Source organism: Oncorhynchus masou, chromosome 28 (genome assembly GCF_036934945.1).
Source record: "Oncorhynchus masou masou isolate Uvic2021 chromosome 28, UVic_Omas_1.1, whole genome shotgun sequence".
Taxonomy (NCBI): domain Eukaryota; kingdom Metazoa; phylum Chordata; class Actinopteri; order Salmoniformes; family Salmonidae; genus Oncorhynchus; species Oncorhynchus masou.
In genome coordinates, this window is record NC_088239.1 from 6,307,424 (window position 1) to 6,332,967 (window position 25,544).

A 25,544-nucleotide genomic window follows, 5' to 3' on the forward strand; every position below is an offset into this window, starting at 1 on the left:
GGTACAGAGTCAATGTGGAGGCTATAGACAGGGGGTACCGGTACAGAGTCAATGTGGAGGCTATAGACAGGGGGTACCGGTACAGAGTCAATGTGGAGGCTATATACAGGGGGTACCGGTACAGAGTCAATGTGGAGGCTATAGACAGGGGGTACCGGTACAGAGTCAATGTGGAGGCTATAGACAGGGGGTACCGGTACAGAGTCAATGTGGAGGCTATATACAGGGTGTACCGGTACAGAGTCAATGTGGAGGCTATATACAGGGTGTACCGGTACAGAGTCAATGTGGAGGCTATATACAGGGTGTACCGGTACAGAGTCAATGTGGAGGCTGTGTACAGGGGGTACCGTTAGAGAGGCAATGTTCGGGGGCACCGGTTAGTTGAGTTAATTGAGGTAACATGTACACGTGAGTCGATTTATTAAAGTGACTTGCGCATCGATAATGACAGAGAGTAGCAGCAGCGTAGAAGGGGTAGGGGGGGGGGGGGGGCAATGCAATTAGTCTGGGTAGCCCTTTGATTAGCTGTCCAGGAGTCTTATGGCTTTGGGGGTAGAAGCTGTTTAGAAGTGTCTTGGACCTAGACTTGGCACTTCGGTACCGTTAGCCACCCAAGTCATAGACTCTTCTCTCTGCTTCCACACGGCAAGTGGTACCGGAGCTCCAAAACAGATTCAACCCCCCCCAAACCATAAGACTCCTGAACAACTAAACAAATGGCTACCCAGACTATTTTCAATTACTGTCATACCTTGTCCAAAGACTGCTTGTAGGGATAGAGAAACCTTAAACGTAATTTGGTCGTGTGGGTAAGACTATCCCTTTAACTAGCTGATACAGAAGTAGATGTGTTGTCAACCCAGGGAGATAGTATGTGTTTTTGTATGTGTGGGTCCCCCTGTATGTGTGGGTTCCCCTGGGTCTCCTAACCAGACCCCGCTGTATATGTGTATGTGTATATGTGTGTATGTGTGCATGTTTTTGTATGTGTGGGTCCCCCTGTATGTGTGGGTTCCCCTGTATCTGTGGGTCTCCCTGGGTCTCCTAACCAGACCCCCATGTATGTTATAACAGCATGGTCGAATACTTGTATTACTCAAATGATGTTATGAAGTTTAAACTGATAATACTTGATAAATAGTTTAGGGTTCTGTTTATCAAACCTAACCTCTCCAGCCAATCCCCTTGGCCCGATCTCTCCATCCTCGCCCTGCACAGAGAAGAACTGTCGGTTTACAGCAGTAAAAATGGATGGATGGAAATGGAGGAGTTGTATGGGAGAATGATGAGGGAAGGGATGGTGGGATACTCACTCTTTGTCCGTCCTCTCCAGGGGCTCCAGGAGGTCCAATTGATCCGGTCTCCCCCTGTAGAGAGAGAGAGAGAGAGAGAGAGAGAGAGAGAGAGAAAGAGAGGAAGAGAGAGAGGGAGAGAGAGGGGGAGATAGGGAGAGAGAAGGGGCAGAGAGAGGGAGAGAGAGGGAGAGAGAGAGGGAGAGAGAGGGAGAGAGAGAAGGGGCAGAGAGAGGGTGAGAGAGAGATAGGGAGAGAGAGAGAGGGAGCGAGAGAGAAGGGGCAGAGAGGGAGAGAGAGAGAGAGAGAGAGAGAGAGAGAGAGAGAAAGAAAGAGAGAGAGTGAGAGAGAGAGAGGGGAAGAGAGAGAAGGGGCAGAGAGAGTGATAGAGAGAAGGGGCAGAGAGAGAGAGAGAGAGAAGGGGCAGAGAGAGGGAGAGAGAAGGGGCAGAGAGAGAGAGAGAGAGAGAGAGAGGGGGGGGAAGAGAGAGAAGGGGCAGAGAGAGTGAGAGAGAGAAGGGGCAGAGAGAGGGAGAGTGAGAGAAGGGGCAGAGAGAGAGAGAGAGGGAGAGAGAGAGAGAGAGAGAGAGAGAGAGAGAGAGAGAGAGAGAGAGAGAGAGAGAGAGAGGGGAAGAGAGAGAGAGAGAGAAGGGGCAGAGAGGGAGAGAGAGGGAGAGAGGGAGAGAGAGAGAGGGAGAGAGAGAGAGAGAGAGAGAGAGAGAGAGGAAGAGAGAGAGAGAGAGGGAGAGAGAGAGAGAGAGGGAGAGAGAGAGAGAGAGAGAAGGGGCAGAGAGGGAGAGAGAGGGAGAGAGGGAGAGAGAGAGACAGAGACAGAGACCGAGATGTGTGTTAGTGTCACATAGAGGACTGGGTGAGGCCATCTGTGTAGTTACAGACTCTTACAGCAGGATGGACTGGCTGACTGGCTGGCTGGCTGGCTAACTGTTTTTACCTTGATGTTACCCAGGCAGAATAGGTAACCAAACGACCAGGCTCTCCCTCTCTGCCCCTTCTCTCTCTCTCTCTTTTCTCTACCCCCCTATCTGTTTCTCCCTCTCCCTCTCTCTGCCCCTTCTCTCTCTCTCTCTCTACCCCCCTATCTGTTTCTCCCTCTCCCTCTCTCTGCCCCTTCTCTCTCTCTCTCTCTACCCCCCTATCTGTTTCTCCCTCTCCCTCTCTCTGCCCCTTCTCTCTCTCTCTCTCTACCCCCCTATCTGTTTCTCCCTCTCCCTCTCTCTGCCCTTTCTCTCTGTTTCTCTCTCTCTACCTATTATGCCTGGTTCTCCTGGTTCTCCCTCTCTCAGCCCTTCTCTCTCTGCAGCCTAAGCTCCTAATTTAGCCTGACAGGGTCTGGTGTGTCTCTTCTAAGGGTGTTTAGAGCAGATGGCACAGAAAAGGACCGGGACTGGAGCTTGTATCATGATCATGCTTTTCAACATGCTGCTTGGGTACACGTCTGGTGACAACTCTGTGGAAGAGATTGTTATCAGAGGATCAATTTGGCCACACTATTGGTCCAACTGTAAATCTGAACAAAAAAAAATGACTTTGCTCATTTATGTTTTGGATTACCACTTCAAAGCCATTCAAATGAGTTTCTACAATAATATTAGCTCCGCATTTAATTTCAGAATTAAAGACTTAGGTGATTGTATAATGTTACACCCAAAGAAAATCACGAGATTAATCAGAACAACAAGCTTATGTAGCCAAAAGTGGCAGACATTTTTTAACCCCCACCCCAACCCCAACCCACCCCCCAACCCTAAAAGTTGTGGCATTTTGTTTTTAGCCAATTTGGTCTTATCAAACGGGGCCAAAAGTATTTCACCCATAAGCCTATAAACTTCCAAGTCCTGTTTCTCAGACCAACACTAGTCTATTGTTCGACAGGATGGATCACCTGCCTCATTAAATCTGCATGTAATTAACTTCAGATCCTCTGGAATGAGTGAGAGTATTAAGACAGAAAATACCAGTGTTTTGGGAACCTATTGCAGGCCTGATTAGGACTCATATTCTCTCTCTTTCACCATTAGTGCGAGGCTAGGGGGTTGAGGGTTGAAGGGAACTTTAAATCGGACCCTTCATTTCAAAACTGGAGGTCATTGTTTTGTAGAGATTGAGAATATGTGACTCGTTTCAGGAAACCAGGCCTATGTCACACTTCACAGGAGAGATGTTTAAACATAAACTATTTATTTTTGCCTTCTGGGACATGTGAACTTTTATGTGCTTTAATAACAAACTGGTATGCAATCTGTAAATATGAATACTATTCTTAAATTAGGAGCCTAGTTGGTTTATCCATGGAAAAAGTCACCTTCCCGCTAGCCATGATTGGTTGAGATAATGAGTGGACTGGAAATGCTGAGAGATGAGTTGGAATCAGGCTGCCATGATTGGTTGAGATTATGAGTGGACTGGACATGATGAGAGATGGGTTGGAATCGGTCTGCCATGATTGGTTGAGATTATGAGTGGACTGGACATGTCGAGAGATGAGTTGGAATAGGTCTGTAGCACACATCGGTCTATAACATGAGCTGGTCAGTGTAGGTCATCCTTTCAAACAGCTTTTTTTGAAAGATTTCACGTAGTAGAACCTCAAAAGTGTTGCTCTCCACTTTCTAGAGGACCAAGTTTTGAAATTAGTGTTATTAGAGAATGATAGCTCAAGAGACTGAGACAATTCTGCCGTTTGATTGCAAATATGCAGAAGGAGTCGAAATGAGAACACACAGAAGGCTATTGTATAAAATACCTGTCTCCGGATTACATCTTCAAACTAAGGGCAACCATGACATCCGTGACAGAGAGGGGGAAGAGTCCATCCATGTATATGGGTAAGAGAGTCTAGCTAGCTACATTTTCAAATATTACATGTCTCTAATGTTGTCAGAAAGTCATTTTCATTTCAAGCTAAAGCGTAATGTTAGTTATCTAGCTAACGTTAGCTGGTTGGCTCGCTAGCTAACGTTACGTGTATGATCAGTATAGTAATATTATTTATATTTCAGAGCATTGCTAGCTAGCTAACATTAAACCTGGTTGGTTCGCCAGCTGCAGATTCATGCAGGGCAGTAAGGTTATGAGTTGGGGTTATGGTTAATTGTTTAGCTAGCGAGCTACATGTCTAAACAAAAGACTCCACTATCTATGCAAGTATGCAAGTAATCATTTCAATAGAATGTTCATGATGTCATGGCGACAACTGTCAATACACGTAGCTGATAAATTCACTCTGGCCATCTACTTCGATTTCAGAGCACTCTCGTCTGTGCCAGAGTGCAGAATAACTGATGATAATAATAAACACCCGTTGAATATGGCCGGTGTCAGTAAACGTTGGCAAAAAAAGCTTAATACATTTTTGCCAGCAGCAAAGTTACAGTCACCAACACTCTGGATAAACATAAAAACAGCCTAACCAGCTCTTCTAAGGCAAGTAAAATGGTCAGAGTGAGCTGTTCTCTCATTTGTGTCTGGAAGTGGCGAGCAAGCTAGGTTACTTAAATAAAGGTGAAATAAATAAAATAAAAAATACTTTAGCCAGTTAGCTTGGGTGCTTGACTGCTGTTGTTTGGTCAGAACGTTCGGATCAACCCTACTCCTCCGCCAGAGCATCCAGTCTCTGAACGCCCCGAGAGTCAAACGCTCGGACAATCTGACAACACTCTGAGTTTACCAACCCCCAGAGCACACTCTGAGCACACTCTGAGCACACTCTGAGCACACTCTGAGCACACTCTGAGCACACTCTGAGCACACTCTGAGCACACTCTGAGCACACTCTGGCACTCCAGACTGAATTTACAAAACACACCGTAGTATAAATGTCAGGACCCGGTTACAAACCTGGGTCTCCGGAGTGAGAAACAGTCACTTAACCAACTGAGCCACGAATAGACAGCAGAACCCAGAAGATGAGGCAGACACAGCAGTACTTAAGACGGTGTATTTAATAAAGTAAAAAGGAGAAGTCCTTCAATACAAACAATGGCAAATCCAAAAGGTGGTAGGAATAGCACAAAAAAGCCTCAAGAGATACTCGAAAACAAAAACAGAATTCCACAAGAGCATCCACCGGAATCGACAAGAATACACAGAACACTAGGGCTGGGTGCTAACATACAAACACAGAGCACAGAACTGAGGGAAACTAAGGGTTTAAATACAATCAGGGGAAAACGAGGCACAGGTGCAAATAATAATGGGGAACAAGGGAAAAAAACACAAGGTCAAAAAGCACAATGGGGGCATCTAGTGACCAAAACCCAGAACAACCCTGGCCAAATCCTGACAGAATCCCCCCCCTAGGAACGGCTCCTGACGTTCCTACCAGCTCTCTCAGGGTGGAGGGCCCTGAACTGACGAATGAGGTCAGGGTCCAGGATGTCTTTGGCAGGAACCCAGGAGCGCTCCTCGGGACCGTAGCCTTCCCAGTCCACCAGATACTGCCAGGACCGCTGCACCCGGCGGGAATCCAGTATCCGATGGACGGTATAAGCCGGCTGGCCTCCAATGACACGAGGCGGAGGGGAGGTCTGTCTGCCGGGACAAGGGGAGAAAAAACAACAGGTTTTAACAATGAAATGTGAAATGTGGGATTAATCTTAAGGGATCTGGGTAAGTGTAGGCGATAAGAAACTGGGTTAACTCTCCTGGCAACCTTGAAGGGGCCGATGTATTTTTGGGACAGCTTGCGAGACTCCACCCGTAGAGGTAAGTCTCTTGTGGAGAGCCAGACTCTCTGGCCGGGCGCAGGGTAGGCCCGGGACGGCGACGTCTGTTGGCTTGTTGTTGGTACCTCTGTGAGGAACGCATAAGATTAAGACGGGTCTTCCTCCACATAAGCCGACAGCGTCTGACGAACTTCAAGGCTGAAGGCACTCTGACTTCTGCCTCCTGGTCCGGGAACAATGGAGGAGCATAGCCAAACTGACACTCGTGCGGGGACATACCAGTGGAGGAGGAGCGCAAGGTGTTGTGCGCGTATTCGGCCCAAACAATAAAGGATGACCATGTGGACGGGTTGTCACGAGTCATACATCGAAGGGTGGTTTCCAGCTCTTGATTCATCCTCTCTGTTTGGCCGTTGGACTCCGGATGGTACCCTGAAGATAGACTGGCAGAAGCCCCCATGAGTTGGCAGAAGGCCTTCCAAAACCTTGAGGCGAACTGGGGACCTCTGTCAGAAACCATATCTTGAGGAATGCCGAAGACTCGGAACACATGATTACTTACCAACTCAGCCGTTTCCTTGGCAGAAGGTAACTTAGTCAGAGGGACGAACCTGGCCGCCTTTGAAAACCTGTCGATTATGACTAGGATAGTAGTATTCCCATGGGATGGAGGAAGTCCAGTAATAAAGTCCAATGAGATATGGGACCAGGGTCTGTGGGGAACAGGTAAAGGGTGAAGGAGTCCTTGAGGGCGGAGGTGAGAAGATTTGCCCTGGCAGCACACGGGACAGGCATTGACGAAAGTGGCAACGTCTTCTCTTATGGTAGGCCACCAGAACTTACGCTGGATGAACTCCAAGGTGCGACCTATGCCCGGATGACAGGTGAGGCGAGAGGAGTGCCCCCACAGAAGGACCTGAGTCCTCACTGCCTTGGGGACAAACAACCGATTGGCAGGACCTCCTTTCGGGTCCGGTTCGCTAGCTTGAGCACGTCTCACGGTATCCTCAACTTGCCACGAGATCGGAGCCACAATCTTAGCAGCAGGAAGGACAGGCATGTCCGTGTCATCTCGAATGGCAGGAGCGTAGACTCGGGACAGGGCATCCGGTTTGAGATTCTTCGACCCGGGCCGATAGGTGAGGATAAACTGGAATCGATTGAAGAAAAGAGACCATCTAGCTTGTCTAGAGTTCAACCGCTTCGCCTGCTGGATATACTCCAGATTTTTGTGGTCCGTAAGCACTTGAAACGGGTGAGAAGCCCCCTCGAGCCAGTGTCTCCATTCCTTCAATGCCATCTTAACCGCTAGGAGTTCACGATCCTGAGTCAGAACCACTGCTTGGGCCTTGAAACACTCGTTTGAATTCCTCAGCAAAGGCAGAGTAGCTGGCACAGCAGGAACTATGGGCATCCCACACAGCAGTAGCCCAGGCCAGGGCTTTTTCCGACAGCAGGGTGATGATATAAGCGATCTTAGACCGGTCGGTGGGAAACAACGAGGGTTGTAGCTCAAAGGAGAGAGAACATTGGGTGAGAAACCCTTTACAAGCACTTGGATCACCTGAGAACCGTTGGAGAGGTGGAAGACGAGGTTCAGCCAGGGGGTTAACTGCCATGGGTACGTGAATCTGAGGTACTGGGACGGGAACTGTTGCCGGGGTAAGACGATCAGATATTTGCTTAATGGAAGTCAGCATCTCCGACAGAAGATGAGAATGTCTAGCCATTAAGGCCTCTTGCTGAACCAGGGCGGCTTCGTGGCGTTGGACAGTCTCCTGGTGGTGGGACAGCATGGCAAAAAGGTCCTGGGAACTGGCTGCCTCTGGGTTCATTTTTTGGCTCTGTGTTTCTGTCAGGACCCGGTTACGAACCTGGGTCTCCGGAGTGAGAAACAGTCACTTAACCAACTGAGCCACGAATAGTCAGCAGAACCCAGAAGATGAGGCAGACACAGCAGTACTTAAGACGGTGTATTTAATAAAGTAAAAAGTAGAAGTCCTTCAATACAAAAAATGGCAAATCCGAAAGGTGGTAGGAATAGCACAAAAAAGCCTCAAGAGATACTCGAAAACAAAAACAGAATTCCACAAGAGCATCCACCGGAATCGACAAGAATACACAGAACACTAGGGCTGGGTGCTAACATACAAACACAGAGCACAGAACTGAGGGAAACTAAGGGTTTAAATACAATCAGGGGAAACGAGGCACAGGTGCAAATAATAATGGGGAACAAGGGAAAAAACATAAGATCAAAAAGCACAATGGGGGCATCTAGTGACCAAAACCCGGAACAACCCTGGCCAAATCCTGACAATAAACCAGCATTTGGTCTTGAAATCTTTGGTTGTTTAGTACTGTACATGGCCTCACATGTGAATCCTTAAATAGATGGGTGTGGCTAAGGCTTAATTAAGAAGGTGTGAACTATGTTGAATGGGTGTAGACAATGAGGAGATCTCCAGTAGGTTTACTAAAACATTCAAGGGCCATTTTCTCAAAAGTGGGTTTACAAGTGTATCAACTTTCAAAGCATAATTACTTTCACATTGTTCCTCAACTGTAGTGTATGATCTATCATTTTCTAGCTCTGAATCTCTACTTTTATCCAACGTAAGTTTAAAAAAAAATTCTACATAAGACCGAATCAAGCCGGTCGTTCACATGGAGTTTCCTGTTTGCCTCACCAGTCATTTCCTTGAAGGATAAAGGATCTCAACCATTCATTTCAGAACAGCCTATGGCCTTCTCATTTAGGGAGCGGTACACATGCAGGTGCTTGATACGTTACTGTTGCTCACCCTGTGTCCCTTGTCACCAGGTAGGCCGGGCAGGCCATCGAAGCCTCCCTCTCCCTGTAGAGAAACACAATGTAACAATGACCACCGAGTCCCCAGGCTACACAGACATCATTGTGTATACGTTTTCAACACAGAGGTAGTGACCAACACAGAACAGTCACACATAACAGACAGAGACATCATGTGCTTTTAATTATCTGAGTAAAGTGACTAGTGGACAGAGACATCATGTACCTTAGACCCCGACTCTCCAGGCATTCCTCGGGCGCCAACGGCTCCACCACGACCCTGAGAGAGAGAGAGAGAGAGAGAGAGAGAGAGAGAGAGAGAGAGAGAGAGAGAGAGAGAGAGAGAGAGAGAGGATAAACATGGAATCCTCAAGACCAATCAGGCAATGGCATCTACCTGGAAATGCAATTCCAGCCAATTATGTCATCTACTGCCTAATTGTACGTTTTGGGATTTTTAACTGGATTTTAGAACATTCAGGGAATTGTTTGTTAATGATAAACCGTTCAGATCGTACACTGCACGCACACAACACACACACTACAACCCCCCCCCCCCACACACACACACACACACACACTACAACACACCCCCCCCACACACACTCACACAACACACACACACACACACACTACAACACACCCCCACACACACTCACACAACACCCCCCCCCCCCCACAAACACACACTACAACACCCCCCCCACACACACTACAACACCCCCCCCCCACACACACACACACTACACACACACACACACACACACACACACACACACACACACACTACAACACTCCCCCCCCCCACCCCACCCCCACACACACAGGATGAGGCAGAGTTCACTCGGTCCACTTACCCTCTTACCAGGTTTGCCTATTTGTCCCGCAGACCCTTGGACTCCCCTGGAGCCCTGTGCAGAACACGTAATGATGGCCAGATTATAGTCAGCTGGGGAACATTCACTGAATAGGTATACATTAAATATAGGTGAAGCTGTAGGTAACTGTAGGTGAGGAATAGGTAATTGTAGTGAGATATAGGTAACTGTAGGGAGGTAGAGGTAACTGTAGTTACAGGTAACTGTAGGGAGGTAGAGGTAACTGTAGTTAGATACAGGTAACTGTAGGGAGGTAGAGGTAACTGTAGGGAGGTAGAGGTAACTGTAGTTACAGGTAACTGTAGTGAGGTAGAGGTAACTGTAGTTAGATACAGGTAACTGTAGGGAGGTAGAGGTAACTGTAGTTAGATACAGGTAACTGTAGGGAGGTAGAGGTAACTGTAGGGAGGTAGAGGTAACTGTAGTTACAGGTAACTGTAGTGAGGTAGAGGTAACTGTAGTTAGATGCAGGTAACTGTAGGGAGGTAGAGGTAACTGTAGGGAGGTAGAGGTAACTGTAGTTAGACACAGGTAACTGTAGGGAGGTAGAGGTAACTGTAGTTACAGGTAACTGTAGTGAGGTAGAGGTAACTGTAGTTAGATACAGGTAACTGTAGGGAGGTAGAGGTAACTGTAGGGAGGTAGAGGTAACTGTAGTTAGACACAGGTAACTGTAGGGAGGTAGAGGTAACTGTAGGGAGGTAGAGGTAACTGTAGTTAGACACAGGTAACTGTAGGGAGGTAGAGGTAACTGTAGGGAGGTAGAGGTAACTGTAGTGATGTAGAGGTAACTGTAGGGAGGTAGAGGTAACTGTAGTGAGGTAGAGGTAACTGTAGTTACAGGTAACTGTAGTGAGGTATAGGTAACTGTAGTGAGGTATAGGTAACTGTAGGGAGGTAGAGGTAACTGTAGTTAGACACAGGTAACTGTAGGGAGGTAGAGGTAACTGTAGGGAGGTAGAGGTAACTGTAGTTAGACACAGGTAACTGTAGGGAGGTAGAGGTAACTGTAGGGAGGTAGAGGTAACTGTAGTGATGTAGAGGTAACTGTAGGGAGGTAGAGGTAACTGTAGTGAGGTAGAGGTAACTGTAGTTACAGGTAACTGTAGTGAGGTATAGGTAACTGTAGTGAGGTATAGGTAACTGTAGTAAGGTAAGGGTAACTGTAGTTAGATACAGGTAACTGTAGGGAGGTAGAGGTAACTGTAGGGAGGTATAGGTAACTGTAGTTAGATACAGGTAACTGTAGGGAGGTAGAGGTAACTGTAGTGATGTAGAGGTAACTGTAGGGAGGTAGAGGTAACTGTAGTTAGATACAGGTAACTGTAGGGAGGTATAGGTAACTGTAGTTAGTTACAGGTAACTGTAGGGAGGTAGAGGTAACTGTAGTTAGATACAGGTAACTGTAGTGAGGTATAGGTAACTGTAGTTAGTTACAGGTAACTGTAGGGAGGTAGAGGTAACTGTAGTTAGATACAGGTAACTGTAGGGAGGTAGAGGTAACTGTAGTTAGACACAGGTAACTGTAGGGAGGTAGAGGTAACTGTAGTTAGATACAGGTAACTGTAGTGAGGTAGAGGTAACTGTAGTTAGACACAGGTAACTGTAGGGAGGTAGAGGTAACTGTAGTTAGATACAGGTAACTGTAGGGAGGTAGAGGTAACTGTAGTTAGACACAGGTAACTGTAGGGAGGTAGAGGTAACTGTAGGGAGGTAGAGGTAACTGTAGTTACAGGTAACTGTAGGGAGGTAGAGGTAACTGTAGGGAGGTATAGGTAACTGTAGTTAGATACAGGTAACTGTAGTGAGGTATAGGTAACTGTAGTTACAGGTAACTGTAGTGAGGTAGAGGTAACTGTAGTTAGATACAGGTAACTGTAGTGAGGTAGAGGTAACTGTAGTTACAGGTAACTGTAGGGAGGTATAGGTAACTGTAGTGAGGTAGAGGTAACTGTAGTTAGATACAGGTAACTGTAGTGAGGTAGAGGTAACTGTAGTTACAGGTAACTGTAGTGAGGTAGAGGTAACTGTAGTTAGATACAGGTAACTGTAGTGAGGTAGAGGTAACTGTAGTTACAGGTAACTGTAGTGAGGTATAGGTAACTGTAGTTAGATACAGGTAACTGTAGGGAGGTAGAGGTAACTGTAGTTAGATACAGGTAACTGTAGGGAGGTATAGGTAACTGTAGTTAGATACAGGTAACTGTAGTGAGGTATAGGTAACTGTAGTGATATATAGGTAGAGTAACTGTCTAAGATAAGTGCAGTATGACTATGAGAGGGTTTAGTAGTCTCCAGCTACGTGTTGAACATCTCACCTGAGGACCAGGGTCTCCGGCATCACCTTTAAGTCCAGAAGAACCAGGAACACCCTGAGAGAATGATGGACCAGTGAGAAGCATGGACACAAACCTTGTTAGTCCTATTGGCTTGATCATCACCCCTAAGCCAGAGAGGTGTCCTATTGGCTGGAACATAACACCACTCAGCCAGAGAGGTGTCCTATTGGCTGGAACAGAACACCACTCAGCCAGAGAGGTGTCCGATTGGCTGGAACAGAACACCACTCAGCCAGAGAGGTGTCCTATTGGCTGGAACAGAACACCACTCAGCCAGAGAGGTGTCCTATTGGCTGGAACAGAAAACCACTCAGCCAGAGAGGTGTCCTATTGGCTGGAACAGAACACCACTCAGCCAGAGAGGTGTCCTATTGGCTGGAACAGAACATGACTCAGCCAGAGAGGTGTCCTATTGGCTGGATCATCACCCCTCAGCCAGAGAGGTGTCCTATTGGCTGGAACAGAACACCACTCAGCCATAGAGGTGTCCTATTGGCTGGAACAGAACATGACTCAGCCAGAGAGGTGTCCTATTGGCTGGAACAGAACACCACTCAGCCAGAGAGGTGTCCTATTGGCTGGAACAGAACATGACTCAGCCAGAGAGGTGTCCTATTGGCTGGATCATCACCCCTCAGCCAGAGAGGTGTCCTATTGGCTGGAACAGAACACCACTCAGCCAGAGAGGTGTCCTATTGGTTGGAACAGAACACCACTCAGCCAGAGAGGTGTCCTATTGGCTGGAACAGAACACCACTCAGCCAGAGAGGTGTCCTATTGGCTAGAACAGAACACCACTCAGCCAGAGAGGTGTCCTATTGGCTAGAACAGAACACCACTCAGCCAGAGAGGTGTCCTATTGGCTGGAACAGAACACCACTCAGCCAGAGAGGTATCCTATTGGCTAGAACAGAACACCACTCAGCCAGAGAGGTGTCCTATTGGCTGGAACAGAACACCACTCAGCCAGAGAGGTGTCCTATTGGCTGGAACAGAACATGACTCAGCCAGAGAGGTGTCCTATTGGCTGGATCATCACCCCTCAGCCAGAGAGGTGTCCTATTGGCTGGAACAGAACACCACTCAGCCAGAGAGGTGTCCTATTGGCTGGATCATCACCCCTCAGCCAGAGAGGTGTCCTATTGGCTGGAACAGAACACCACTCAGCCAGAGAGGTGTCCTATTGGCTGGATCATCACCCCTCAGCCAGAGAGGTGTCCTATTGGCTGGAACAGAACATGACTCAGCCACAGAGGTGTCCTATTGGCTGGATCATCACCCCTCAGCCAGAGAGGTGTCCTATTGGTTGGAACAGAACACCCCTCAGCCAGTGAGGTGTCCTATTGGCTGGAACAGAACACCACTCAGCCATTGGGAACTCCTTCAAGACTGTTGGAAAAGCATTCCTCAGGAAGCTGGTTGAGAGAATGCTAAGAGTGTGCAAAGCTGTCATCAAGGCAAAGGGTGGCTACTTTGAACACTTTTCCGTTACTACATGATTCCATATGTGTCATTTCATAGTTTGATGTCTTCATTATTATTCTACAATGGAGAAAATAGTAAAAATTAAGAAAAACTCTTGAATGAGTAGGTGTGTCAAATCTTTTGACTGGAAGTGTAGATTCATTTTAAACATAATTTCCCCATTGATTTACTCTTCTCCTGTAGCTTGTTATTGTCAGTTAAAGAGGTGTTAGGTGTGGCAACAGACATAAAGACAAATAGATTTAGCAAACTTCTAACTTCAGAATCATAAAGTAGAACAAAGTGAATGGTTTTAATCTGGCTAGGTCTGCTAGTTAAACATACAAAAAACTATCTATCTGGCTAGCTAGGTAGCTAATTCATCCAGTTTGTCCCATTGACTTTGCATGTGCTCCGTTTGGCAAGCTAACCAATTAGTATGAAATCAACCATGGATATTTTCATCAGTTAAACATGACAAATGGTACACATTATGTATATATTACCGTATCATGATCATACTGTATATTGTAGTGAGAAAACATAAACTTAAGTCTAAAATTGTGGGGTTCAATTGCAGGGCTGGATAGACATTTTAGAGCATCTAATCTAGACACTATTAGTGATTTATCAATACAGACACTATTAGTGATTTAGCAATAGACACTATTAGTGATTTAGCAATAGACACAATTAGTGATTTAGCAATAGAAACTACTAGTGATTTATCAATACAGACACTACTAGTGATTTAGCAATAGAAACTACTAGTGATTTATCAATACATACACTATTAGTGATTTAGCAATAGACACTATTAGTGATTTAGCAATATACACTATTAGTGATTTAGCAATAGACCATAAAATGGGCTCGACTTTGTCTCACAAGTCAAGAACTATTGGTTTTAAAAGGGAAAACACAATATAATAATAGTGGATTTTGTATAGCGCTGTTCTACCAACTGAAGTCCTCAAAGAGCTTTACATAGTAATGGGGAAACTCCCCTCCATCCACCACCAATCAGCAGCATTCTCCTTTGTGATGCACGGCAACCATTTTGTGGTAGAATGCTCACCACATGCCAGCTATCAGGTGGAGAGGTGAGGAGATACATAGGCCTATTAGGAACAAGGGGAAGGATTAGGTGGCCATGACGGTATGAGGGCTAGATTTAGGCAGGACTCCAGGGTTAACACCCTTACTCTTACGATAATGGGATCCTTAGTGACCACAGAGGGTCAGGACGCTTGTTTAACGTCCCTTCCAAAAGACGGCTCCCTACGCAAGGCAATGTCCCCTTCACTGCCCTGGGGCAATGGGATCTCCTTAGACCAGAGGGAAGAGTGCTCCCTACTGGACCTTCAGCACCACTTCTAGCACGACCTGGACCAACTCTGCTTAGCTTCCCAGGTAAGCCAACTTTGGGATGCAGGGTGGTATCAAATGAATACAAACAAAAAAATGAATGCAATAGAATTGAAAAAGGAAGCTTCAAGCCTCTAATTCTGTTGGTTTTTCATCTCTACTCAGCCTCATCCATGGAAAACTCTAGGCTGAAGGCACTATTATAGCTGGTGTATACCTCAGAATGGTTATACGTAAGGAGATATCTCATAGGAAGAAGGGTAAAAGGCCAGGGTGAATTGTGACATGATACATTGTAGGTTTCTGACAGGGCAGTCAATGACCTGTGTTCACCTTCCACGGGCAGACTTGGTAAGATGGATTTGTCTGTCTATGTGTGTTATCAGGGGGGGCGGGGGTGAACTAAAACTCACCACTGGACCAGATCTCCCTGTGAGACCCATTGGACCTGAGGGACCTCTCATGGCGAGCTGTGGGGTAGATGAAAGGGGATGGAGGGGGAGGGAGGGAGGGGGTGGAGGGATGGAGAGGATGGAGGGAGGGGGATGGAGGGTGTTGGAGAGGGGGGAGAGTGAGGGGGGAAGGGATGACAAATCACCAGTCAGAAGGAGACAGATGAACACCCTCCATATGCCCCAGCACCACACACCCTACCATCCTATTCCTCACTCAGACACTACCTCATACCTCAGACACTACCTCAAACCTCAGACACTACCTCATACCTCAGACACTAACTCATACCTCAGACACTACCTCATACCTCAGACTCTACATCCTACCTCACACCCTACCATCCTATTCCTCACTCAGACACTACCTCATACCTCAGACACTAACTCATACCTCAGACACTAATTCATACCTCAGACACTACCTCAGACACTACCTCACACCACACACCCTACCATCCTATTCTTCACTCAGACACTACCTCATACCTCAGACACTACCTCATACCTCAGACACTACCTCATACCTCAGACACTACCTCACACCACACACCCTACCATCCTATTCCTCACTCAGACACTACCTCATACCTCAGACACTACCTCATACCTCAGACACTACCTCATACCTCAGACACTACCTCATACCTCACACCCTACCATCCTATTCCTCACTCAGACACTACCTCATACCTCAGACACTACCTCATACCTCAGACACTACCTCATACCTCAGACACTACCTCATACCTCAGACACTACCTCATACCTCACACCCTACCATCCTATTCCTCACTCAGACACTACCTCATACATCAGACACAACATCATACCTTAGACACGACATCATACCTCAGACACTACCTCATACCTCACACCCTAACATCCTATTCCTCACTCAGACACTACCTCATACCTCAGACACAACATCATACCTTAGACACTACCTCATACCTCAGACACTACCTCATACCTCACACCCTACCATCCTATTCCTCACTCAGACACTACCTCATACCTCAGACACTACCTCATACATCAAACACGACATCATACCTCAGACACAACATCATACCTCAGACACTACCTCATACCTCACACCCTACCATCCTATTCCTCACTCAGACACTACCTCATACCTCAGACACTACCTCATACCTCAGACACTACCTCATACCTCAGACACTACCTCATACCTCAGACACTAACTCATACCTCAGACACTACCTCATACCTCAGACACTACCTCATACCTCAGACTCTACATCATACCTCACACCCTACCATCCTATTCCTCACTCAGACACTACCTCATACCTCAGACACAACATCATACCTTAGACATGACATCATACCTCAGACACTACCTCATACCTCACACCCTACCATCCTATTCCTCACTCAGACACTACCTCATACCTCAGACACTACCTCATACCTCACCATCCTATTCCTCACTCAGACACTACCTCATACCTCAGACACTACCTCATACCTCAGACACTACCTCATACCTCAAACACGACATCATACCTCAGACACGACATCATACCTCAGACACTACCTCATACCACACACCCTACCATCCTATTCCTCACTCAGACACTACCTCATACCTCAGACACTACCTCATACCTCAGACACTACCTCATACCTCAGACACTAACTCATACCTCAGACACTACCTCATACCTCACACCCTACCATCCTATTCCTCACTCAGACACTACCTCATACCTCAGACACTACCTCACACCTCAGACACTACCTCATACCTCAGACACTACCTCATACCTCAGACTCTACATCATACCTCACACCCTACCATCCTATTCCTCACTCAGACACTACCTCATACATCAGACACAACATCATACCTTAGACACGACATCATACCTCAGACACTTCCTCATACCTCACACCCTACCATCCTATTCCTCACTCAGACACTACCTCATACCTCAGACACAACATCATACCTTAGACACTACCTCATACCTCAGACACTACCTCATACCTCACACCCTACCATCCTATTCCTCACTCAGACACTACCTCATACCTCAGACACTACCTCATACCTCAAACACGACATCATACCTCAGACACTACCTCATACCTCACACCCTACCATCCTATTCCTCACTCAGACACTACCTCATACCTCAGACACTAACTCATACCTCAGACACTACCTCATACCTCAGACACTAACTCATACCTCAGACACTACCTCATACCTCAGACACTACCTCATACCTCAGACTCTACATCATACCTCACACCCTACCATCCTATTCCTCACTCAGACACTACCTCATACCTCAGACACAACATCATACCTTAGACACGACATCATACCTCAGACACTACCTCATACCTCACACCCTACCATCCTATTCCTCACTCAGACACTACCTCATACCTCAGACACTACCTCATACCTCACACCCTACCATCCTATTCCTCACTCAGACACTACCTCATACCTCAGACACTACCTCATACCTCAAACACGACATCATACCTCAAACACGACATCATACCTCAGACACGACATCATACCTCAGACACTACCTCATACCACACACCCTACCATCCTATTCCTCACTCAGACACTACCTCATACCTCAGACACTACCTCATACCTCAGACACTACCTCATACCTCAGACACTACCTCATACCTCAGACACTACCTCATACCTCAGACACTAACTCATACCTCAGACACTACCTCACACCTCAGACACTACCTCACACCTCAGACACTACCTCACACCTCAGACACTACCTCATACCTCAGACACTACCTCATACCTCAGACTCTACATCCTACCTCACACCCTACCATCCTATTCCTCACTCAGACACTACCTCATACCTCAGACACTACCTCATACCTCAGACACTACCTCATACCTCAGACACTACCTCACACCACACACCCTACCATCCTATTCCTCACTCAGACACTACCTCATACCTCAGACACTACCTCATACCTCAGACACTACCTCATACCTCAGACACTACCTCATACCTCACACCCTACCATCCTATTCCTCACTCAGACACTACCTCATACCTCAGACACTACCTCATACCTCAGACACTACCTCATACCTCAGACACTACCTCATACCTCAGACACTACCTCATACCTCACACCCTACCATCCTATTCCTCACTCAGACACTACCTCATACATCAGACACAACATCATACCTTAGACACGACATCATACCTCAGACACTACCTCATACCTCACACCCTAACATCCTATTCCTCACTCAGACACTACCTCATACCTCAGACACAACATCATACCTTAGACACTACCTCATACCTCAGACACTACCTCATACCTCACACCCTACCATCCTATTCCTCACTCAGACACTACCTCATACCTCAGACACTACCTCATACCTCAGACTCTACATCCTACCTCACACCCTACCATCCTATTCCTCACTCAGACACTACCTCATACCTCAGACACTAACTCATACCTCAGACACTAATTCATACCTCAGACACTACCTCACACCACACACCCTACCATCCTATTCTTCACTCAGACACTACCTCATACCTCAGACACTACCTCATACCTCAGACACTACCTCATACCTCAGACACTACCTTACACCACACACCCTACCATCCTATTCCTCACTCAGACACTACCTCATACCTCAGACTCTACATCATACCTCACACCCTACCATCCTATTCCTCACTCAGACACTACCTCATACCTCAGACACAACATCATACCTTAGACACGACATCATACCTCAGACACTACCTCATACCTCACACCCTACCATCCTATTCCTCACTCAGACACTACCTCATACCTCACACCCTACCATCCTATTCCTCACTCAGACACTACCTCATACCTCAGACACTACCTCATACCTCAAACACGACATCATACCTCAGACACGACATCATACCTCAGACACTACCTCATACCTCACACCCTACCATCCTATTCCTCACTCAGACACTACCTCATACCTCAGACACTACCTCATACCTCAGACACTACCTCATACCTCAGACTCTACATCATACCTCACACCCTACCATCCTATTCCTCACTCAGACACTACCTCATACCTCAGACACAACATCATACCTTAGACACGACATCATACCTCAGACACTACCTCATACCTCACACCCTACCATCCTATTCCTCACTCAGACACTACCTCATACCTCAGACACTACCTCATACCTCACACCCTACCATCCTATTCCTCACTCAGACACTACCTCATACCTCAGACACTACCTCATACCTCAGACACTACCTCATACCTCAAACACGACATCATACCTCAGACACGACATCATACCTCAGACACTACCTCATACCACACACCCTACCATCCTATTCCTCACTCAGACACTACCTCATACCTCAGACACTACCTCACACCTCAGACACTACCTCACACCTCAGACACTACCTCACACCTCAGACACTAACTCATACCTCAGACACTACCTCATACCTCAGACACTACCTCATACCTCAAACACGACATCATACCTCAGACACGACATCATACCTCAGACACTACCTCATACCACACACCCTACCATCCTATTCCTCACTCAGACACTACCTCATACCTCAGACACTACCTCACACCTCAGACACTAACTCATACCTCAGACACTAACTCATACCTCAGACACTAACTCATACCTCAGACACTAACTCATACCTCAGACACTAACTCATACCTCAGACACTAACTCATACCTCAGACACTAACTCATACCTCAGACACTACCTCATACCTCAGACACTACCTCAGACACTACCTCACACCACACACCCTACCATCCTATTCCTCACTCAGACTCTCACTCATACCTGACACTCTCTCATACCTCAGACAGTTTTCTCTTACTTTTTCTGTGATGTCATGGGTTTGTGAAACATTACGACGCAGTGGCCTACACTCATTCAGCCCATCGCTTTCTTCTCTCTCTGTCTTTCCTCAGACACCTGTTCATCTGCTGTGCTGGCCCACCTGTGGGTCATGAACCCCATGAATTGTGTTTTAACTGCCTGTTGCCTCCTGCATGTGTCCCAATCAGGCTGTGTTTCTGTCTGTAGCCTGTTCAGCACATATCTCAGAGCCTCTCCTTTTAGTGTTGTACAAGGCTGAGCTGAACCTCTCAGACCCACTACATCCCCTCCCATCACCCTGCATCCCACCTAAAAGGCCTGTAATGTTGTAATACCCCCCCCACCCCCACACATCTTCCCCTAAACTACAGCTGTGTGAAAGGATATACTAATGAAGGGCTAGAAGGCTGAAACACCAATGGGTTTCTCTTCTTAATAAATAAAAGGGAGATATGCCCAAAGGTTACACTGAACCCTGCTACAGCTCTGGTGTTTGGCCCTCTTCTGCCTGTTACAGCCCTGGTGTGGTCACAACATACTCACTCTGGCCTGGGAGAGAATAGCCTGTGCTTGGCCCTCTTCGGCCTGTTACAGCCCTGGTGATGTCACAGCATACTCACTCTGGCCTGGGAGAGAATAGCCTGTGTTTGGCCCTCTTCGGCCTGTTACTCACTCTGGCCTGGGAGAGAATAGCCTGTGTTTGGCCCTCTTCGGCCTGTTACTCACTCTGGCCTGGGAGAGAATAGCCTGTGCTTGGCCCTCTTCGGCCTGTTACAGCCCTGGTGTGGTCACAACATACTCACTCTGGCCTGGGAGAGAATAGCCTGTGCTTGGCCCTCTTCGGCCTGTTACAGCCCTGGTGTGGTCACAACATACTCACTCTGGCCTGGGAGAGAATAGCCTGTGTTTGGGCCTCTTCGGCCTGTTACAGCCCTGGTGTGGTCACAACATACTCACTCTGGCCTGGGAGAGAATAGCCTGTGCTTGGCCCTCTTCGGCCTGTTACAGCCCTGGTGTGGTCACAACATACTCACTCTGGCCTGGGAGAGAATAGCCTGTGCTTGGGCCTCTTCGGCCTGTTACAGCCCTGGTGTGGTCACAACATACTCACTCTGGCCTGGGAGAGAATAGCCTGTGTTTGGCCCTCTTCGGCCTGTTACAGCCCTGGTGTGGTCACAACATACTCACTCTGGCCTGGGAGAGAATAGCCTGTGTTTGGCCCTCTTGAGCAGACACCACAGGACCCTTCTCTCCATCCCCTCCCAAACGGAACTTTCACACAGAGAGACACACAGATACACACACAGAGACACACAGAGACACGCAGAGACACACAGAGGAACACGCAGAGACACGCAGAGACACACAGAGAGACACACAGGGAAACACGCAGAGACACGCAGAGACACACAGAGAGACACACAGAGACACACAGAGGAACACAGACAAACACACACAGAGACACACAGAGAAACACGCAGAGACACGCAGAGACACACAGAGAGACACACAGAGACACACAGAGGAACACACAGAGAGACACACAGAGGAACACAGAGGAACACAGAGGAACACACAGAGAGACACAGAGACACACAGAGACACACAGAGGAACACACAGAGCCACACAGAGACACACAGAGAGACACACAGAGACACACACAGAGACACACAGAGGAACACACAGAGAGACACAGAGACACACAGAGACACACAGAGGAACACACAGAGCCACACAGAGACACACAGAGGAACACAGACACACACACAGAGACACACACAGAGACACACACAGAGACACACACAGAGACACACAGACACACAGAGACAGAGAGGAAAACATAGAGACACACAGAGACACAGATACACACAGATGAACATAGAGACACACAGAGGAACACAGACACACACACACAGAGACACACAGAGGAACACAGAGGAACACAGAGGAACACAGAGACACACACAGAGAGACACACAGAGACACAGATACACACAGAGGAACACAGACACACACACACAGAGACACACAGAGGAACACAGAGACACACACACAGAGACACACAGAGGAACACAGAGACACACACACAGAGACACACAGAGGAACACAGAGACACACACACAGAGACACACACACAGAGACACACAGAGGAACACAGAGACACACACACAGAGATACACAGAGGAACACAGAGACACACACACAGAGACACACAGAGGAACACAGAGACACACACAGGGACACACAGAGGAACACAGCCACAGACACACACACACAGGGACACACAGATGAACACAGAGACACACAGAGGAACACAGACACACACACACAGAGACACACAGAGGAACACAGAGGAACACAGAGACACACACAGACACACACAGAGACACACAGAGACACAGAGACACACAGAGGAACACAGAGACACATAGAGGAACACAGACACACACACACAGAGACACACAGAGGAACACAGAGGAACACAGAGGAACACAGAGACACACACAGACACACACCGAGACACACAGAGACACACAGAAGAACACAGACACACACAGAGACACACAGAGACACACAGAGGAACACGGAGACACGCAGATCCACACACAGAGACACAGAGAGGAAAATCACAATCATGCTGTGCACAATGAACATCTAAATATCAATCAAAAAATATATGGATCAAGCAAGATGATCAATCAATTAATGTTTAAAGCCCTTTTTACATCAGCAGTTGTTATAAAATGGATTTACCAATACATTTAATTAGTGGTAGATAATAGTGGCTGTATTTATGCTGCAGTAGTTTATGTGTTGGGGGGCTCGGGTCAGTTTGTTATATCTGGAGTACTTCTCCTGTCCTATCCGGTGTCCTATGTGAATTTAAGTGTGCCCTGCTGGTGATTTATGATCATTTGAACATCTTGGCCATGTTCTGTTATAATCTCCACCCTCCACAGCCAGAAGAGGACTGGCAACCCCACATAGCCTAGTTCCTCTCTAGGTTTCTTCCTGGGTTTTGCCCTTTCTAGGGAGTTTTTCCTAGCCACCTGTGCTTCTACACCTGCATTGCTTGCAGTTTGGGGTTTTAGGCTGGGTTTCTGTACAGCACTTTGAGATATCAGCTGATGTACGAAGGGCTTTATAAATAAATTTGATTTGATTTGGTTGGATGTAAATTCCCAATATTCCTGGTCTGGTACTTACTGGCAGCATCAGCATGGTACCAGGAGGACCTGGCAAACCGTCGGCTCCTGCAAGACCAGCCTGCCCTGCGGGACCCTGGGAAACGTAGTCAACAAGACAAGAGGAAAGATGCCATGTTAGAACGTGTCCAGAGCGAGAGAGAGAGAGAGACAGAGAGAGACAGAGACAGAGAGACAGACATAGAGAGAGATAGAGAGAGAGGGAAACAGAGAGAGAGAGAGGGAAACAGAGAGACATAGAGAGACAGACATAGAGAGAGAGAGAGAGAGAGAGAGAGAGAGAGAGAGAGAGAGAGAGAGAGAGATAGAGAGAGAGAGAGAGAAAGAGAGAGAGAAACAGAGAGAGAGGGAAACAGAGAGAGAGGGAAACAGAGAGAGGGAAACAGAGAGACAGACATAGAGAGAGTTGGAGAGACAGACATAGAGAGAGATAGAGAGAGAAAGCGAAAGAGAGAGAGAGAGAGAGAGAGAGAGAGAGGGAAAGAGAGAGGGAAAGAGAGAGAGAGAGAGAGAGAGAGAGAGAGAGAGAGACACACCGTATAGAGCCCCAGGACAGCAGCACAATTAGACCCAACCAAATCATGACAAAACAAAAAGATAATTATTTGACACATTGGAAAGAATTAACAAAAAAACAGAGCAAACTAGAATGCTATTTGGACCGACACAGAGAGTACACAGCAGCAGAATACCTGACCACTGTGACTGACCCAAAATTAAGGAAAGCTTTGACTATGTACAGACTCAGCGAGCATAGCCTTGCTATTGAGAAAGGCCGCCGTACGCAGACATGGCTCTCAAGAGAAGACAGGCTATGTGCTCACTGCCCACAAAATGAGGTGGAAACTGAGCTGCACTTCCTAACCTCCTGCCCAATGTATGACCATATTAGAGAGACATATTTCCCTCAGATTACACAGATCCACAAAGAATTTGAAAACAAATTCAATTTTGAAAAACTCCCACATCTCCTGGGTGAAATTCCACAGTGTGCCATCACAGCAGCAAGATTTGTGACCTGTTGCTATGAGAAAAGGGCAACCAGTGAAGAACAAACACCATTGCAAATACAACCCATATTTATGCTTATTTATTTTATCTTGTGTCCTTTAACCATTTGTACATTGTAAAAACACTGTATATATATAATGACATTTGTAATGTCTTTATTGTTTTCAAACTTCTGTATGTGTAATGTTTACTGTTAATTTGTATTGTTTTTCACTTTATATATTCACTTTAAATATTATCTACATCACTTGCTTTGGCAATGTTAACACATATTTCCCATGCCAATAAAGCCCTTGAATTGAAATTTGAGAGAGAGAGAGAGAGAGAGAGAGAGAGAGAGAGAGAGAGAGAGAGAGAGAGAGAGAGAGAGAGAGAGAGAGAGAGAGAGAGAGACAGAGACAGAGACAGAGACAGAGACAGAGAGAGAGAGAGAGAGAGAGAGAGAGAGAGACAGAGAGACAGAGAGAGAGACAGAGAGAGAAGCTTCTCATACTATTTTCACCATTCAATGGATGAATAAGAACATCCTCATTATCATAATTGTCATCCATCCATTATAACACCAGCAGGAGAGGACAGGAGAGGACAGGAGAGGAAAATATAGGACAGGAGAGGAATGGGGAGGTACAGGACAGGACAGGAGAGGACAGGACAGGACAGGAGAGGACAGGAGAGGACAGGACAGGAGAGGATAGGAGAGGACAGGACAGGAGAGGACAGGAGAGGACAGGAATGGGGAGGACAGGAGAGGACAGGACAGGAGAGGACAGGACAGGAGAAGACAGGAGAGGACAGGAGAGTAGGGGAAAATAGAGGACAGGAGAGGAATGGGGAGGACAGGAGAGGACAGGAGAGGACAGGAGAGGACAGGACAGGAGAGGACAGGAGAGGACAGGAGAGGAGGGGAAAATAGAGGACAGGAGAGGGCAGGACAGGAGAGGACAAGAGAGGAATGGAGAGGACAGGAGAGGACAGAAGAGGAAAATAGAGGACAGGAGAGGAAAATAGAGGACAGGAGAGGAAGATAGAGGACAGGAGAGGAGCGGAGAGGACAGGAGAGGAAAATAGAGGACAGGAGCGGACAGGAGAGGAC

The 25,544-nt window shown here is 47.1% G+C and overlaps 1 protein-coding gene across 1 annotated transcript in view; it reads right to left on the minus strand.

The window, feature by feature from the left end:
* LOC135517126 (collagen alpha-1(XI) chain-like) overlaps positions 1-15,790 on the minus strand; it is a 172,505-nt gene extending 156,715 nt beyond the window's left edge. Inside the window, 7 exon segments of the mRNA XM_064941154.1 lie at positions 1,172-1,213; positions 1,317-1,370; positions 8,784-8,837; positions 9,018-9,071; positions 9,649-9,702; positions 11,988-12,041; positions 15,254-15,790. Coding sequence (XP_064797226.1) covers positions 1,172-1,213; positions 1,317-1,370; positions 8,784-8,837; positions 9,018-9,071; positions 9,649-9,702; positions 11,988-12,041; positions 15,254-15,304 — 363 coding nt within the window. The 5' untranslated portion in view covers positions 15,305-15,790.
* Between the last annotated feature and the right edge of the window lie 9,754 nt (positions 15,791-25,544).